This window comes from Podarcis melisellensis (genome assembly GCF_964234715.1).
Source record: "Podarcis melisellensis genome assembly, chromosome: 7".
In the NCBI taxonomy this organism is placed as follows: domain Eukaryota; kingdom Metazoa; phylum Chordata; class Lepidosauria; order Squamata; family Lacertidae; genus Podarcis; species Podarcis melisellensis.
The window spans coordinates 48,022,743-48,040,203 of NC_138539.1; the positions used below are offsets into that span (position 1 = coordinate 48,022,743).

The 17,461-nt window shown below is 41.9% G+C and overlaps 1 protein-coding gene and 1 long non-coding RNA gene across 13 annotated transcripts in view; one reads left to right on the forward strand and one right to left on the reverse strand.

Annotated features, from left to right (window-relative positions):
- The window catches only part of PTPRM (protein tyrosine phosphatase receptor type M), a 401,111-nt gene extending 398,727 nt beyond the window's left edge, over positions 1-2,384 (forward strand). For all 12 annotated transcript variants that reach the window (XM_081917995.1, XM_081917993.1, XM_081917991.1 and 9 more), the window contains 2 exons: positions 457-592; positions 1,586-2,384. In XM_081917995.1, coding sequence (XP_081774121.1) covers positions 457-592; positions 1,586-1,639 — 190 coding nt within the window. In that variant the 3' untranslated portion in view covers positions 1,640-2,384. The remainder of the gene's footprint in view (positions 1-456; positions 593-1,585) is intronic.
- The window catches only part of LOC309373699, a 42,479-nt gene that overhangs the window by 10,282 nt on the left and 14,736 nt on the right, over positions 1-17,461 (reverse strand). The window contains exon 2 of the long non-coding RNA XR_014170130.1: positions 3,501-3,666. This is a non-coding gene — a long non-coding RNA (uncharacterized lncRNA). The remainder of the gene's footprint in view (positions 1-3,500; positions 3,667-17,461) is intronic.

Here is a 17,461-nt window from a genome sequence, read left to right on the forward strand (position 1 = left end):
TATTTTTTATAAATAATTGTAAGTTTGTTCTTCAGTTGTTAAAAAACTGGAGGACATATAACCATTTAGTTACCTTCCAAGACATGTGTGAACTTTGCGTGTCCACATGTAGATATGGTATGGCCAGAGATTGCTTCAATAACAAGACGGTCACAAAAATCCCCAACACCCACCTTGTGAAATAGGCTGGTGTTGTTTAGAAGCAATAGTCAAGAAAGTAAGAAACATATAGTTTCAGGGCTGCACCAAAAAAGCCCATACCTGAAATCAGGCTATGGGACTTAAATACAGTAGATGCTCTGTGAACCCTCAAATAGTGTCCTTATCACAGTCCAGGTGGATTGGCACATCAACATATGTCACACTGGGTTTCTGGGGTGGGGGAAGACCTGCATGTACTATTAAGGGGAAATAACACAAAGCTACAAAATAATCAAGTCATTGCTTTTCTTGCAGAAATGGAGGTGGCCGCAGTGGGACGTTTTGTGCAATCAGTATTGTTTGTGAAATGCTGCGACATCAGAGGGCTGTTGATGTTTTCCACGCTGTGAAGACCTTGCGGAATAATAAGCCTAACATGGTGGACCTTCTGGTATGAGCTTTTAAACTGCTCTACTAAGTGGGGGGGGGGATTCCTATTATCATAAGGCACAGTGACATTTTTGAGATTTAAACTGAGAGCGGTTCATAAAAGCAAGCCTGTTGTTTTCTAAAGGGGATAATGAAATCACTTGGCTTGTAAAAGTATTTTACACTGCTTTCCTCCCAAGGAGACTTGTTCAGTGTATGCTGGGGGTTTTTGTGAAAACTTTCAACTTTCAACAGAACATCCTTATTAATTTCTCTTTCTGGCAGTGCAATCCACATGGAGAACAGCCTTTGTGTGGCAGAAATAATAGTCATGCAAAATGAAATGCCAGATTTTCAAATTATATATTTTATAAATAGCTTAATCTCCTAATATTTATCAAGACTGTGAATTTCAGTTTGACATTCAGAGTATTGCATTTAATTATGGCTCTTCTATCTTGCAGAAGGATTAAAAGAGTTCAGAAACAAAGGGCCAAGAGCAATTATTTCCTTGTAGAGTGTTTTATGGAACTTCTTATACGTAGAATTGCTGAAATGCCAGCTGTTGTTCTATAAAAACTATATAGGACATCGCAAAGCATCAGGGTATTATGGTCTACTTTGTTCATCAGTAGTGTAAGGAAGGATGCATCCTGCTAAAAGGGCATTTGGAGGGCTAAACAAGTACTTGGTCATTGTCATTTCAGCGTTTGGTTCATATTTATTTTACCTTTCTTCCAAAGAGCTCAGAGTAACATATATGGCTCTTTCCTTCCCTCTGTTCTATCACTTTTCTGTAATAGAAATTTCCAAGTGTTCTACTTATTTATTTGCTTATGTGAATAATCTTATTGCCAATTCAATAAGGTTTTAAAACTGATGATCATTAACCATGTATAAATCTGCACAGAAATTTGTATTATTATGTAATTATAACTAATTGGGGGGAAAAAACGTGTGTCCTTGATTTAGTCCTTGCTGCAATTGACATTATTTTCATGTTTTGATTTTCCAGGATCAATATAAATTCTGCTATGAAGTGGCTTTGGAGTACTTGAATTCTGGCTGATGGTGCAAATAGTGCTGGGAGGAATCAAAACCTTTCACCACCACAATCAAAGCAAGTTGCTTCATGATATCTGTGTGTATGAGATGAGGACTTCTCAGTGTTATGCTTATATTGCTTTGTACTGGCTCTTTTTAAGAGCCCAAGAGCGTCTTTCCAAAAAAATTAATGCTTGCACTGCCCATTTTCCACAGTATGGCCGTTGCTTGAGACACCTACAAATCCCACAGTAACACAAAAAATGCACTTCAGTGATTGGAAACCACTATCATATAAATCCATCAACTTGATATACCAGTCTAGTCACCTGGTAAATTAAAGAGCACAATTCTATTCTAATGAAGAAATTTGTACTTTTCTGTTGTACTTTTTTGTTGGCAGTGATCCTCTGTTGTTGTCAGAGACTATAGTGTACATTTTTGTTCTGTGGAGAATGCCGTCTAGCATTTTGATAATGTATTTTAGTTACATTTGTATCCTATTTGCTCCTAACAAAACAAAGCATTTGTAGCTTCAACCTAACTAATAGCTACACAAACAAACCACATTAACTTTGCTGAATTGTATTTTCTGTCCAACTTGTATTGTTTCAGAAAGGAGAGACTTGACAGACTTTCCATTAAGAAAATGGAAAAAATACAGGATGATCAGATTAATATATCCAAAGCTTTTCCCCATTTGTTTATATTGTAAATATTTTTTTGATTTCATCAAATTATTTATTCATTAAAAAGAAATCTTTTGTGAAGCACAGTGAGTGACAATCATTTTTATTAAACCCCGAAAATGCTTAATGTATTATACTGTAAACATTTGTTTACCCTGTCTGGCTTCTCAGCTTAATAAATAATTACATATACAATACAATCTCATTTAATAAATAGACTGCTATGGCATGGAACTGCCTTCATCTTAACTTAGTACAAGGCTTTCAAATGATTACATTACTGTGGCAGAGTTGGACATTCTGATTCCTGAGAGGTCATAGCTCAGCATTTGAACATGTATACATTTCCTGTGTACATAACATTCCAAAAACCAATCCTTACTATCTTCAGTCAAATAATATTTTTCCCTGGGTAAGAAACCTGCCAAACTGCAGACAAATAGGTCCAATGACTTTTGCGCTAGTTATCTGTAACTAAGCCACCTGTCAAGCAATGAGGTGGGGATATAAATAAATATATTATGATATTATTATAATCTTCATTTAATTTGGGGGTGGGGGAAGAGAACTAAAAGCAATTAACTTTCTTGGTAAAATCATTCCTTCTAATTACAGGCTTTTCCTATGGCATTTGCTTTCCCTTCCCCTGTCACCCTTCCCTGGTGGTTTCCTTATACGGTAGGCTTAAAGACATTTAGTTTTGCTTTTGTCATACATATCTGGATCACCAAACACCATGAACCGAATCACTTCAAGAGCCACTGCTTTGACTTGTATCACCTTGTACAAACCCCACTTCACCTCTGACAAGCCCAAAATCCAAAATTGATACAAACCCCCTAGTATGTGATGTTAGATGTTAAACATGCTCCTGATGGGCTGCTCCCCTGAACAGAAGTTTCCAGACCATCTTCAAGACCATCCCCAGTGGTTCAGTCAGAAACCACAAGGGCTTTGGTCCTTGTGGCAATATTATATCTGCCCAGGAGCAGCCGGAGCTGGCAAATCAGCTGGAGTTGCACAAAGGGTGCTGGGAACTGTAGCTGTGGTAAAGGTAAAGAATCTGGGATTCTTTAGGTGAAGCCATCTGCTTCAAATGTATGATGTGTACAAAGCTTGAATCTGTGCAGAGTGTTTCTCACCTCACTATATGTCTTTGTGGTCCTAATTAGAGAGAAAGAAAATGACCTCTTTTACCTGGTCCCAATGTGGGCAGCAGTTGCAGCCTGTTGCATCGGGCCCCAAGCCCCTGGAAGCAATACATGACTAGGCAGTTGGTAGTTGGGAAATCCATGGGCAGGCCACGTGGTACGACAGGAGTCCCCGCCAGCTCCCAATATGAATTCTGGTCAATCACGTAATGCTAAGGGAGAGAAAAGACGTATATTAAAGTGAAAGTGAATCCTTGTTTGTTCTTACAAAATCATGTAACCATTATTGTTAAAATATATTATCCTGCACTATATCTAATGTTAAAAATCTTTTATGGAGCATAGTGAAATTTTCTACTAAACGCTTTGAGTCATTTTGACATTAGACTCTCATGACTAACTGGGAAGGTAATTGCAGTGTAGCTGTTGGTGATAACTGAGAAGGATAAACCCTCTACCATAATAAGAACCAGCTTTCAAAAATATTTCAGCCAAAAAGTTAAGTTTTCAAACACAGAAAAGGTACAGATAAGTACCTTAACTTTTTCCATTAATAACTTTTTCTAAGTTCTATGCCTGCAGGACACTTTCTTGACTAATTGCACTCATATTGGAGCAAACCTTGTTCTAATGCACACATTTTCCTGGTTATTAAAAAATTATTTTACAAGGAAGGACCCCAGACTCGACATCTTGCTTCAGGAAGCTAACAATAGCTTCTTGTAGTTCTTCTCTAACAGAAGAAAATGTACCTGGAAATGGAAATAATCCTAGGTAACATATCTGGATAAAAGCATCCTGAAGCTGAGGCCTCATACAGATAGCAATTTTTCATTAAAGTTCTAACACCGACTTTAAAGAAGAAGTGTTAACATCAGTCAAGAGTGGCAACCAACAGGGCAGAGAAGACTGAAAAAGTAACCAAAAAGTTGCTTCACTAGACACTGGTGTGTAACTGATTTTCTATTTCGCTAGGTCTGCTTTTCAAAATGCCAGTCATTGCTATGTTTTCATTCATTGGCTAAAAACACTGAAAGCTGGGAGCAGACTCTCACAAAACAAATAAGCTGAACAGTACCTGCACATTTGAACTTGTACTTCAGATTTTACAGAAGCAGTCACAGCTTGTGTGTGGTGGGAATGAGGACAGATTATACACATTTGTGGGTTGAAAATAGGCCACAGCTATATTTGGACATACAACTGGCAAGCATGGTTGGGCATGGCAGTAGGACAGGGATCTAGTCTGCTCCACTTAAAATGTACATTGCTGGAATATACTGTTCATTATCTGTATGGCTGCTGCTCACACTTTCTTCAAAATATAACACAAATTAAACTGGTTATTTTATTACATCTCTTAGCAGTTCTGATTTGTAAAAGTATGGCGGTCAATATATATAGATCCTAACTGGGTGTGAAATACTTCACGATGCAAGGCAGGTAGAAGCTTCCCACCTGAGAAAAAGAAGTGAATCTGATACAGGCCCTTGAAGGCTTAATTATCAGATTTCTGACTCTGTGTCCTTTAGTCCTTGCAGGTTTTGTATCAAATGCCTGCAAGGTACCTGCCAAATTAGACTTAAAAAGAGCTGACCTTTGCTGGCAAAACAGCTTAACTTGTCTTAATTTGTATCAGAAGCACACACTTGAAGCCAGTGCTATTTGTATTGTTCCTCCTGTACTTGGGAACTAAGGAAGAAATGGGGTGCTTCCAGCCAAGAAATGCTATTCCACAAACTGATTTTTCTGATTGGAATTTTCTGTGCGTGCAACAGGCAGGTTAGCTTTCGCATGTTTCATCATGGAAATGGTGGCTATTCTGCACCCATCCCAAAGGGTGGAGGAAGTTGGAATGTATCCATATTGTGCTTGTTTTGCTCTGTTTGTATCCTTCCACTCCATCACTCCATCCCTTGCCCTCTACTACCTTTTTTCCATATCGGGCATGCACACAGGTATGTTTGTACCTGTGCATGCATAAGAGCTCAAGAGCGAATGCTACCAGTTTGTTACACAATAGGCAAAATGACAAAGTCACATGACTCCCACCTTTCTATGAGTTCCATATATAATAATAGGCCAGTCAATACTCGCAGCAGCATTCAACAACCGCTACAGCCTCCAAACCATCTTCAAGGAAAGCTAATGTAGAGCATGAAGTTACAATGGATCACTGTGGCAGGGCTATCACAATCCAGGAATGGCTATAGCTGGCAAAACAATCCTAGCTGGAGACAGGTACTCTTAACCACTGCAGCCATTTGAGTTTCCTATGACAAACCTGGATCCAAAACTATGTGTCTGCTCCTTCAAGGGGAGTGCAAATCTGTCCAGAACAGGCTCTTTCTCCATTTCCCAAATACATAAGCCACCAACCAAGAGCGCCTCTGTCTTTTTAGGATTCATTCTCATTTTGTTAGCCCTCCCCTCATAAAGGCCATTACTGCTTCCAGACACTGGTCTACCATCTGCACTGCTGCACCTGATTCAGATGGAATGGAGACAGAAATACTACTACTACTAATAATAATAATAATAATAAATTTTATTTATATCCCGCCCTCCCCAGCCAAAGCCGGGCTCAGGGCGGCTAACAACAATCAAATAATCCAACATTCTAAAAGCATTTCATTCTAAAAATTAATTAAAATCAAATTGATGGCAACCATTAAGCAAAATTCTGTGCAGATTGCCAGAGGAGGAAGTCAGGCTGCACCCTGACCAAAGGCATGGTGGAACAGCTCTGTCTTGCAGGCCTTGCGGAAAGATGTCAGGTCCCGCAGGGCCCTAGTCTCTTGTGACAGAGCGTTCTACCAGGTTGGAGCCGCAGCCAAAAAAGCCCTGGCTCTAGTTGAGGCCGGCCTAACTTCTCTGAGGCCTGGGACCTACAAGATGTTTTTATTTGCAGACTGTAAGTTCCTCCATGGGACATACCAGGGGAGGCAGTCCCATAGGTACGAGGGTCCTAGGCCATATAGGGCTTTAAAGGTTAAAACCAGCACCTTAAACCTGATCCTATACTACACCGGGAGCCAGTGCAGCTGGTATAGTACCGGATGAACGTGATCTCGCAGCGAAGACCCCATAAGGAGTCTCGCCGCGGCATTCTGCATCCGCTGGAGTTTCTGGGTCAGTCTCAAGGGCAGCCCCACGTAGAGCGAGTTACAATAATCCAGCCGGGAGGTGACCGTCGCGTGGATCACAGTGGCTAGGTCAGGGCGAGAGAGATAAGGAGCCAACTGCTTAGCTTGGCGGAGATGAAAAAATGCCGCCTTTGTTATAGCTGTAATCTGCGCCTCCATAGAGAGGGAGGTATCGAAGATTACACCCAAACTCTTAATGGACAGTGCTGGCACTAATTGCATCCCCGCAAGAGATGGGAGTTGCCCCCTCAATCCCATATCGTCCCATCCCAGCCAGAGGACCTATGTCTTCGAAGGATTTAACTTCAACCAGCTCCCACGAAACCATCCAGCCACAGCTTCCAGACATCTGGTCAGTGTGTCTGGGGCCGAGTCAGGATGGCCATCCATCAACAGATAGAGTTGGGTGTCATCGGCATACTGATGACAACCCAGCCCAAAACTCCGGACAAGCTGGGCGAGGGGGCACATAAAGATGTTAAAAAGCATCGGGGAGAGTATCGCACCCTGAGGCACTCCACACACCAAGGAGTGGTGCGATGACAATTCCCCCCCCAAGCGCCACCCTCTGTCCCCGACCAGAGAGAAACAAGCACAGCCATTGAAGGACTATGCCCTGGATCCCCACGTCAGCAAGGTGGTGGTCCAGGAGTTCGTGATCGACCATGTCGAAGGCTGCTGACAGGTCTAGAAGAATCAGCAGCCCCGACCCGTCTCGATCCAGCTGCCTGCGGAGATCATGTGTTAGGGTGACCAGAGCCGTCTCAGTCCCATGACCAGCGCGGAAGCTGGTCTGGAATGGATCCAGAGCCAATGTTTCATCCGGAAACCTGCCAAGCTATTCAGCAACCGCTCTCTCAATCACCTTACCCAGGAATGGAAGATTCGAAACCGGGCGGTAATTGGATAGATCTAAGGGATCTAATGATGTTTTCTTTAAGAGCGGGCGCACCACTGCCTCCTTCAGTTCCCCTGGGAATATCCCGGGGAAAGAACTGTGTGTCATCAGCATACATGGTACCTTACTCAAATCGGATGACCTTACCTTGAAGCTTCATATAGCTGTTAAAAGACTACGTGGAATGAACCCCTGCAGTATAATAGCCATAGGCCAAGCAAGTAGGGTAGGAGAGCTGAAAAAATCACATCTGGCAACCAATGCACTTCTAAAAGGCCAGGGACACAGTTTTCCACAGCCCTCTTGGGGCTAGGGTGCCTCATTTACCAGAAGTAAGGTAAAGGTACCCTGGACAGTTAAGTCCAGTCAGAGGGGACTATGGAGTGTGGTGCTCATTTTGCTTTAGGCCGAGGGAGCTGCTGTTTGTCCACAGACAGCTTTCCGGGTCATGTGACCAGCACTTCTGGCACAAGGGTGATGAAACAGCAGTCAAACCTGGGTCAGTCAGTCCTAAGACATAGACGAGTGCTGTTCTGAAGGGACGGGCGATGTTATTTTACCAGATGTATTTAGTATTAACTCTGGAAGTGTATATTCAATTCTGACCAAACAAAGCCTCCTGGTGTATATTTTGCTCTAAGAGGTTGCCAGATGTGAAATATATTGGCATTATTTTCAGCTCTCCTACCCCACTAAGCAGAAATCCCCCAATGCTGCTTCTTGGAAGTGATCCTGTACATAACACCATGTTTCCACCTTCCACAGAAGGATGTCATGCTTGAGGCAAGAAGAACCAGCAAAGTTGCACTTCCCTTGCCCCCCCTCTCTCTCAGAGGTGGCCTGTCTCGTTTTGCCACCTGAGGCGAAATGGGAAGTTGCTGTCTCCCATGGCCATTGCCATCCATACCTGCCAAAGCCAGGGTCACACAGTTTACCAGGTCTCATGGCTGCAGCATCAGTTTCCAGGTTCTTGTGGCAGTCCCCCCCCCCCGCCCCGCCATGGGAGAAGCAGTAGCGGCTTTTGCATTCTAGCGCAATCTCACCAGAACTCAGAAGGCAACATGGCAGCTGCTCCTACTTACTTCCCTGGGGCCAGGGTAGGGCAGGAGGCATTTGCAGTGGCACCAGAGAAACAGCTTCTTGCAAGAACCCAGAAGCCACTATCACTTCTGTGGTGAGGGGCCTCCACCTCTGGAACCTGCTCTTCTCACTTCTCTGATGAAGGGGGGCCAGGAGGCGCCTTTGGAACTCTGGCACCACAATGGGTGCCTCCCACCCATCCCACCCCAGCAGAGGAGGGTCAGCAGCAGTGGTGAAAGCTCTTGAGAGCTTCTTGAAACCCCAACACCCCCAGGCCTGTGGTGATGCCAGCAGCAGCAAGTTGGGTGGCATGGTGGCAGGCAGGCATCACAGTGGGATCTGCCAACTCTGGATCCTGGCAGGATCCCACTACCAGGGGCAAGTGCCTCAATTTGTCTAATGGTAAGCCCAGCTCTGCTCCTGATACTTGGTTAACCAGGATGACCAAGGCAGTTTCACTGTCAGATCCAGGCCTGAAGAAAGGTTAAATGCATCTTTAAAACTCATTACCTCCAAACACCCTCAAAGTTCACCAGCCACTACCTTATTCAGAAATGGGATTTTATCAGTTATTTCCCCACTTTTCTATTTATAATTCTTATTCCAGGCGAGGCAATGCTTCCATTGCTTGACTTTAAAATACAGAACACCTATTTTCCATTTTAAAACAGTATTTGTCTATCTTCATTGCAAGCCTGCCTTCCCACACTGCCCTTTCGTTAACATTAACCAACCTGTACGACTGCTTAATATCTTGTGATGAACTGGACAGTGTGTCAACACTGGTACAATGACAGTACTCCACATTCCAAATTAATCTGCTAACACTTCATCTAAAGCCCTATGTTGTAATTTTATCAAACCTTTCACATAGCCGTAGACCAAGCTATGCTATTAAATGCTCTTCATAACCAACCAGCCTGAATAATTTTGCAATGAAATTCTCATGTTCATCACCGTAAAACCTATTAAGGTTACCTCTGTGGTTACCTCTCAGAAACAGCCAGGGTCTTCTTGTTGTAAATTGCAAGTTTTGACATTATCAGTAGAATTACTAAAGAGACAAATTAAACTCAGCTGCTCATTCTTTCAGGACTGTGTCAAGTCAACTGCTTGCTCAAAACAGCCAGAAACAATAAGGGGGAAACTGATTTTGCTTGTTTGGACTAAAGCTCTGAAAAGTTGGCCATTTACATTGGGTCTTTGCTTTTGCTCAGTTGGTGATAGCTCCAAGGTTGCAGATTCAATCCCCTTATCAGACAGCTGCATATTCCTGTACTGTAGGGTGTTGGATTAGATGATCCTCAGGGTCCCTTCGAACTCTACAATTCTATGATTTCCATGAAGCAAAATATATGAAATGACTTCTCTATTGGGCCAATTTCCCCCCTGTTTCTTCTACTGCATATTTCATTGCTAAATTCTTTTATTGACTCCACATATACAAGGTCATGCAATTCTGCTTGTCATTCATTAATTTAATTCAGAACTCACAATCAATTATTAGGATCAGAATTCATCCATAAACATGGATCAAAAAGAAATGTGGAACTTAACACTGCTCATATGAGAGAACGATTTAAGGGTGCTAACTAATCTGTAATAACTCCAACAGCAGAATCGGAAAGGGCATGAAATAGCTGAGTATATTTTTTTTTAAAAAAAGAGGCAGTGGATTCCTGTCCCCTTAACAGGTGTTCATTAGAAATGCTGAGATGATTGTGTGATCAGCTAATGCTGCTGCAAGCAGGCACTTGTAATTACTTCACATAGGTTAAGTTTCAGTTGGACTGCCACAAAGTTCTTGTGCTTCTTTGCCGTTCACAGTTCCCACATACATATTCACTTGTCTCTGCCTCCAAAGGATAACACTAAATGTATGTGATGAACACAAGTCCACAAAAGCTTGTGTCATTGTACATTTGTTAGTCTTTTAAGGCTTTGTGGAACATTTCTAACCAGTGTAAACTGGTTGTGCATGTATGCACCATTGTGGCAGCACCAGTGGAGCCTATCTCCAGTGCCTATGGAAGACTTTTTTATTCCAGCAGGAACTGAAGTCTGGGTTTATAGTTTTAACTGATCTTTATCTCTCTTTTTTGCATTATATTTCCTGTACACCACTTAGAAATTATAGTACTTAAGTGGCTTATAAATTGTTTAAATAAAATTTAAAAATACGGCAAAAGGCTTCCCTTATTTCTCTAGGTTCAGTGCAAGCCATTTGCCAAGGCTTCTCCCATTGTAAATGGGACTCTAGCATTTCCACACAAATTGACACACTTATTCAAAAAACTATATTGCTTAACAGAATAAATAAAATAATCTTTTGAGTTACATAAAACCTAAAAATGCAATGTTCAATTAAAAAATGTAAAAATGAGATAAAAATAAAATGCATCTCTATATCACCAATACAGTGTACAAAATTTTTAAAAAAGGTAAGAGTCAGCGACTGGGGAAGCTTGGTTTAACAAAGACTTTTTAAGGGGCATTGAATGGCTTTGGAAGTATAAACATAATTGAAAGATGCCCACATTTGCAGCAATGCTTTTGAGCCAAAGTAGTGAGTTCTTATTTCCAGCTTCGTTGTAGACCAAACTAAAATGGCCCTAGACTTGCACAGCTGGACGTCCTGTTCAGCAAGGTAAGGGTGGAATTGTGGGCAAGGAGCTGGTGCTGCATAAGCTCACCCAGCAAACGTGTAAGGGAGGGGCTGAAAAGCTCCCCTGCTTGCTATGACATTTGGAGGATTTATTAACAGCATCCCTGCTTGTTATGAAATGCAACTCCCGTCATTTTATTTTACTTGCTATCAAGAGGTTGAGGGGACGAGGAGAATAACTCAAACAACAAGCAACCATTTTGTGCTTATTCAGTCTTCTTCTGATAGAGCTTTAAAAGTCGGTTCCCAGGGGTAGTTCTGTGACAAAGACCAGTTTTGGCACTGAATGAGAAAAGAAGCTAAAATTGCTTTGCAATATAACTGGAAGTAGAATTGCAACTATAAAATCTGTGCTCAACAGGCAGAAAACATGTTTATGACCCTGTTTTCAGGGCTGATATCCTACCCATATATACAAATTTATATACACATGCGGAATGCAATTTAGTAACTGAGGGAGGGCTGTTTGTAGCTGTTCTGCTGATTTTGTAATTACTATGCGGTATGCAGTGTCAATATACTGACAAGAAGGGCACTCAAATTACAAATCACACTGTCCTAAGGTGGTGTGCCTAAATATATGCTAAACTATACTCTGCAGATGTATGGAGATTAAGAGATTTTACTCAATGATGACAAATGGACATAAAATCATGCTCTGGTTCCAGAAGAGAAGTGAAGGCTAGCTTACAGGTGGAACAGGAATAGCCGAACTCCGCACTCACAGTCACATTTTGGGTTTTTAAAAAATTCAGTCAGGTGTAAGATTTCCTTTCCTAAGGTTACCAGAGTTCGAGAACTCAGACTGGTTCATAGGATCTTCTGAGCCCGGAGGCAAAATTGGTGGTGTTTTACCACCAATGCCTCCTACTCCTCTTGTGTAACAGGATCTCCACCTACTCACCCCTCAAAAAACCATGAAAGGAAGGAACCTACAGGCAGCTCCCCACTTGTGTGTGATCTACTTATCTCAATGGTTTTGCTGCTGAAGCAGAACACTGGAAAATCTGAGGTTATTTTTTAGAAGAAGAAGATGAGTTTGGATTTGATATCCCGCCTTCCACTCCCTTTAAGGAGTCTCAAAGCGGCTAACATTCTCCTTTCCCTTCCTCCCCCACAACAAACACTCTGTGAGGTGAGTGGGGCTGAGAGTCTTCAAAGAAGTGTGACTGGCCCAAGGTCACCCAGCAGCTGCATGTGGAGGAGCGGAGACGCGAACCCGGTTCCCCAGATTACGAGACTACCACTCTTAACCACTACACCACACTGGCTCTCCAGTTGATAGGCAATCAGGAAAAATACCAACTCTTTACTATTCAGCCTGTAAAACTAAAATAGTAAAAATAAAAATAAAATACAACTCTCTGCTTTCCACAGTGTCTCACCTTGAGTGGGTGCAAGACTAAGGTAACTGTTCTTGGGAATCAATTTTTGTTGCAATTAAACAGAAATAGGTTTAATGCATAAATAATACGTACAGTAATCATGCTAGATCGTTTGAAGACTTGAAGCTGTTCTAATTTGTGGAGGTAGGGAACCTAGAAAAATATGGCCCTTTATAGGTTAAGCTGAGAGCTGGTGACTGACCCAAGTTAGAAAGTGAGCAAAAACAGTAAGTACTGTAGTGAGTTTAAAATATGAAACTGAACGTGTTCAAAGTATTTTCTTTCTGTTGATTAAGGTTGCAAAATTGCTTTTGTTTGTGTTTTGCTGAGAGTGGTGAAACTGTGGGTGTTCAGAGTATGATAGTGTATGCTGCAATAACTGCATTAGTATTTAAGATACCATAACATATATTTTTGGGTACCTTATTTCATACATTCCTTTTGAGGGGAAGGCATCCTCCTCTGGGAAATGCACCAGCACCACCAGTACCGCCTTAAGCTGGCCTTGGCCATTCATACAGTTTGTGCCTCATTTTTAATTCTGTTTTTAATTCCATTGTCTTCTTTAAGGGAAAAATCCCCAGTTCGGTTGCTCTCTGCATGGGCTTCCCTTAGCTTTTCCTTTATGAAAAATCCTCTATCCTGATATTCCACTATACCCATTTGAATTAAACTAGCCTTCTTACCTCATGCTTTGTGTCACTAGGAGAAACTAGCAATCCAGAAAACCACCTTTGTCTCTATACATGTCCCCTCTGATACCATTGACCTAGCTCAGCCTTCCTTAGCTTGGTGCATTCCAGATGTTTTGGGCTACAATGTCATTAATGAAAATTGTAGTCCAAACCTTCTGGAAGGCACCCAGTTGGGGAAGGCTTGCTTAGCTACTGCAGCTTTAAAGAAGACCTTGATATATTTTAAGGTTTCCCCTTGCTGGATCTCAGAGGTGCCTGTGCATACAGAACAGAACTGGCAACATCTGTTCCACACATGCTAGCTGCATTAAAGAGATTTAGAGATCTATCGAGCTAAAAGTTCAGATTTTGTAATTTTAATAGCAGTTAGGACTTTATTCTCATCTTATCCCTCTGTCTGAACAGATTTTGGCAAAGTGGGAATGCCCATAGGGGAGGTAGAAGCTAAACTTATATCCAGATTTTTGCATCAAATTTCCTCCTTTCCCTTTGCATTAGTTGTGGAGACATTTGTAAATGGAATCTCATCAGCTAAAAGAGCAAACATCTTGACTGCAGACACTTCATGTTTCCTAAGAGACTATGCCCGTCCACAAGTTTCTACATGTCTGTCAGAGCTTCTTCCTACATGTTTAGAGTGGAACTAGATCACTAGTGGGTGTGGGACAACAATACTTGCCACAAAACTGCTGCTTACTGCAAGGTGGCAGGGAGGCAGGTGTTGTGCAAATGCACCACCAGGCATGCCAGTTTGGCTCTGCCAGTATGTTTGCACCCCTCCCCTCTACCCTCTGGTAAGCAGCAGACCTACATTAGTAAAGAAACTGCGCCAGATGGTGCCAGAGAGGCAGAATTGTTTAAAACGGGATTTCTCATTGGGATTTTTTTTCTTTTGTTAAAACAATTTAATTTCCAACTTATTTATAGTGCTTTTCTCCTGTGTTTAGATCCACCACAATCAACAAGGCAAACAGTGGGTGGATTCTGTGTGTGTTGCAATTTCAACACTTGTTTGTTATTGGAACTGTAGGGTGTGTGGGGTGTGTGTGTAGATTTGAAAAAAGTATGAAAGCTGTGCATTCCTGATTTTTACCGTATTTTTCACTGTATAGGACGCACTTTTTCCCCTCCAAAAATGAAGGGGAAATGTGTGTGCGTCCTATGGAGCAAATGCAGGCTTTCGCCTGGATAGCGAGAGGGGTTGGTGCGCACTGACCCCTCTCGCTCTCCAGGCTTCAGGCAGCTATCCGCAAGCCTGCGGAGCCCAGCAAGAGTTCCTGCCGGGCTGCGAAGGCTTGCGGATAGCAGTTTTCCTTCTCAGCAAAACTGCCAACAGTCTCCTTCTCTTTATACATTGAAAAGACAAACATACCAGGGGATCTGGAGACTTAACTTTAAAATCCTCCTCTATCGCTAGTTGTGTGGTGCTGGGTACATTACTCAAAGACGCAGCCAACTAGCCATAACTTACACCAGAAATGAAACAATTATGAAGTAGCACTTTATAAGCTAGCAAACATATTATTCCATAAGCTTTCATGGAATACCAAGAATGATGCATCTGATGAGGTTTGCTTTGGCCCCCAAACGGCTTATGCCATAATAAATTTGTTAAAGGTGATAGTAATGTTCCTTCTGTTGTTTTTCTAAAATTGCAGTACAATCTACTTCACATGGTTCTTATGAGGATTTAAAAAAACCTATAAAATGCTTCAGCAAACTTAAAATGCTGTTATAAAAAGTAGGGTGGTGCAGAGGATAGTTTGGATGAGAATTCAATGTGCAGAAGCTAAATGTAGTACAGGATCGTGGATTGTGAGCTTCCTGCACATCCCACCCAGGCAAGCATGCTGCAACAGACAGCCAAACATGGGATGTGCCATGGGCTTACATGCCAAGTCCAGTGTTTGTAGGTGTGGATATCCCAGCTGTGCCCCATATTCTTATTTCTTTGCTGTTTGGGATTACACTTTTTCATTATTCCAAATCTGCCCCCCCTCCTGGCAGTAGGTAGGCTGGAGAGAGGCTGTTTATTTTGTTTATTCCTTATTTATAAGTATTACGTTTATATCCATTCCACCTTTCCTCCAAGGTGCCACTCAAGGGCCTGTGATCCTCATAGCAACCATATGAGGTAGGTTAGGCTGAGAGACAGTGACTGGTCCAAGATCCCACAGTTAATTTCCTGGCTGATTTTAACCTTGGTCTCTAGGTCCTAGCCCAATATTGCTCTACGTTTTTCCACATTCTGGAAAAAAGACATAGAAGCGAATAGTCTGTTGAAGGGGGATAATTCCCCCCCCCCCCAGGTCTGGAAATTTATGGGGGCCCATGTTCTTGTTCCTGTGTTGCACCTTTAAGACTAACCAATTCAGGTTGCAATCTTGCACATATTTATGAGGGAGCAATCCCCATGGAAATCAGTGGGGTTTACCACTGAATAATATAGTTCCTTTGGTATGAACCCATACTAGAAATTTTGACAGCAGGGACTCTTTCTGAACTAAGAAAAGACACTTAAGTTCTAAGTATTAGAATGCAGTGTTTAAGTATCTACTACAGTGGTACCTCGGTTTTCGAACATCTCCATTGACGAACATTTCGGTTTTCGAATGCTGTAAACCTGGAAGTAAATGCTTCAGTTTTTGAACTTGCCTTGGAAGTCCAATATGCCACGCGACTTCTGTACAGTGGTACTTCAAGTTACATATGCTTCAGGTTACATACACTTCAGGTTACAGACTCCATTAACCCAGAAATAGTACCTCAGGTTAAGAAATTTGCTTTAGGATGAGAACAGAAATTGTGCTCTGGCGGCGCGGCAGCAGTGGGAGGCCCCATTAGCTAAAGTGGTGCTTCAGGTTAAGAACAATTTCAGGTTAAGAACGGACCTCCGGAACAAATTAAGTACATAACCAGAGGTACCACTGTAATGAGTTTTCTGTATTGAGTTTTCTGTTTTAAGGCTTCCGTACTGAGTTGTCAGTTTTTGAACATTTTGGAACTCAAACGGTATTCCGGAACGGATTATGTTTGAAAACCAAGGTACCACTGTATTTATTTATAAAGAAGGAGGAGAGAACCAGAACACAACTTTTCTCTGAGCAAAGAAGCAACTGTGACTTCAGCAGGGTCATCTTCTGAACTAAAGAACTACACTTTTCAGTTTACTTAAGTGCTAACAATTTATAAAATTGCAATGCTTAAATTTCCAAAATAGCTTTGCAGGGGAGGAAGACAGTCCTGGATTACCAAATAGGCAGAGTAGGCACCTGCCTATGGGCTCCACACCTTTTAGGGGCCCTGTGACAAAGGATCAGAATAATATTGATTAGGTTTATTAAAATTGTTGGTTGGTAAAATCAAAAACGTATTAGGAGATAATCTGATGGGCTTCCACAGGGTTTAATCCAGCACTGGAGGAAGATGGTGAGAAAACTAGAACAACACAGCCACACCCCTGTGATGGCTAATTTGTTGCAACCCCATGACCCCCTAGTAGCCCTAGTGGACAATCCAGTCTAGTAGGCACCAGCTGGGAATAGGGATTAGGGCAAAGGTTAATTCACTTATGTATGAATATAGAATGTCTTTGCAACTGTCATTAATTAAAAAAAGATTCTAGAGACCCAAATACAATGATGTACAGACTTCCTGACTCAAAAACAGCACATACTTCAGCTGTGGTAAACCACAGTATAGACAGGCCCTAAACACAGGGGGACGACTACAGGAAAGAACCTGAAATACATCTTATTCTAATGACAAGTGGGGAAGCATGGCTAGGAGTGCAAAGTTCTGCACTGTATTTCCTCATGGCTTTCATGCCCTTCAGTTCAGCTGTGGTATAATCATCTTTGCTGCAAGTAAAGAATGCCATTTCCATGAATATATTCACATATAAAAGTTTTCCTGGATAAGGCTTCCTATATACCTTCTGTGACATGTTAGATTCACAAACTTACATTCATAATCTGAATCAGCTTTCGTTAAAACACACAACGTACATCTGTAATTATGGTTCCTGTTAGCATAAATATGAAGCTAAAAGTAAAATTGGAGAAAGGGAATATCTCAGATATAATCTCTACAGCCCTCTAGCAAATATCCTCCACAGATCAGTGCCCTGGGAGAGAAT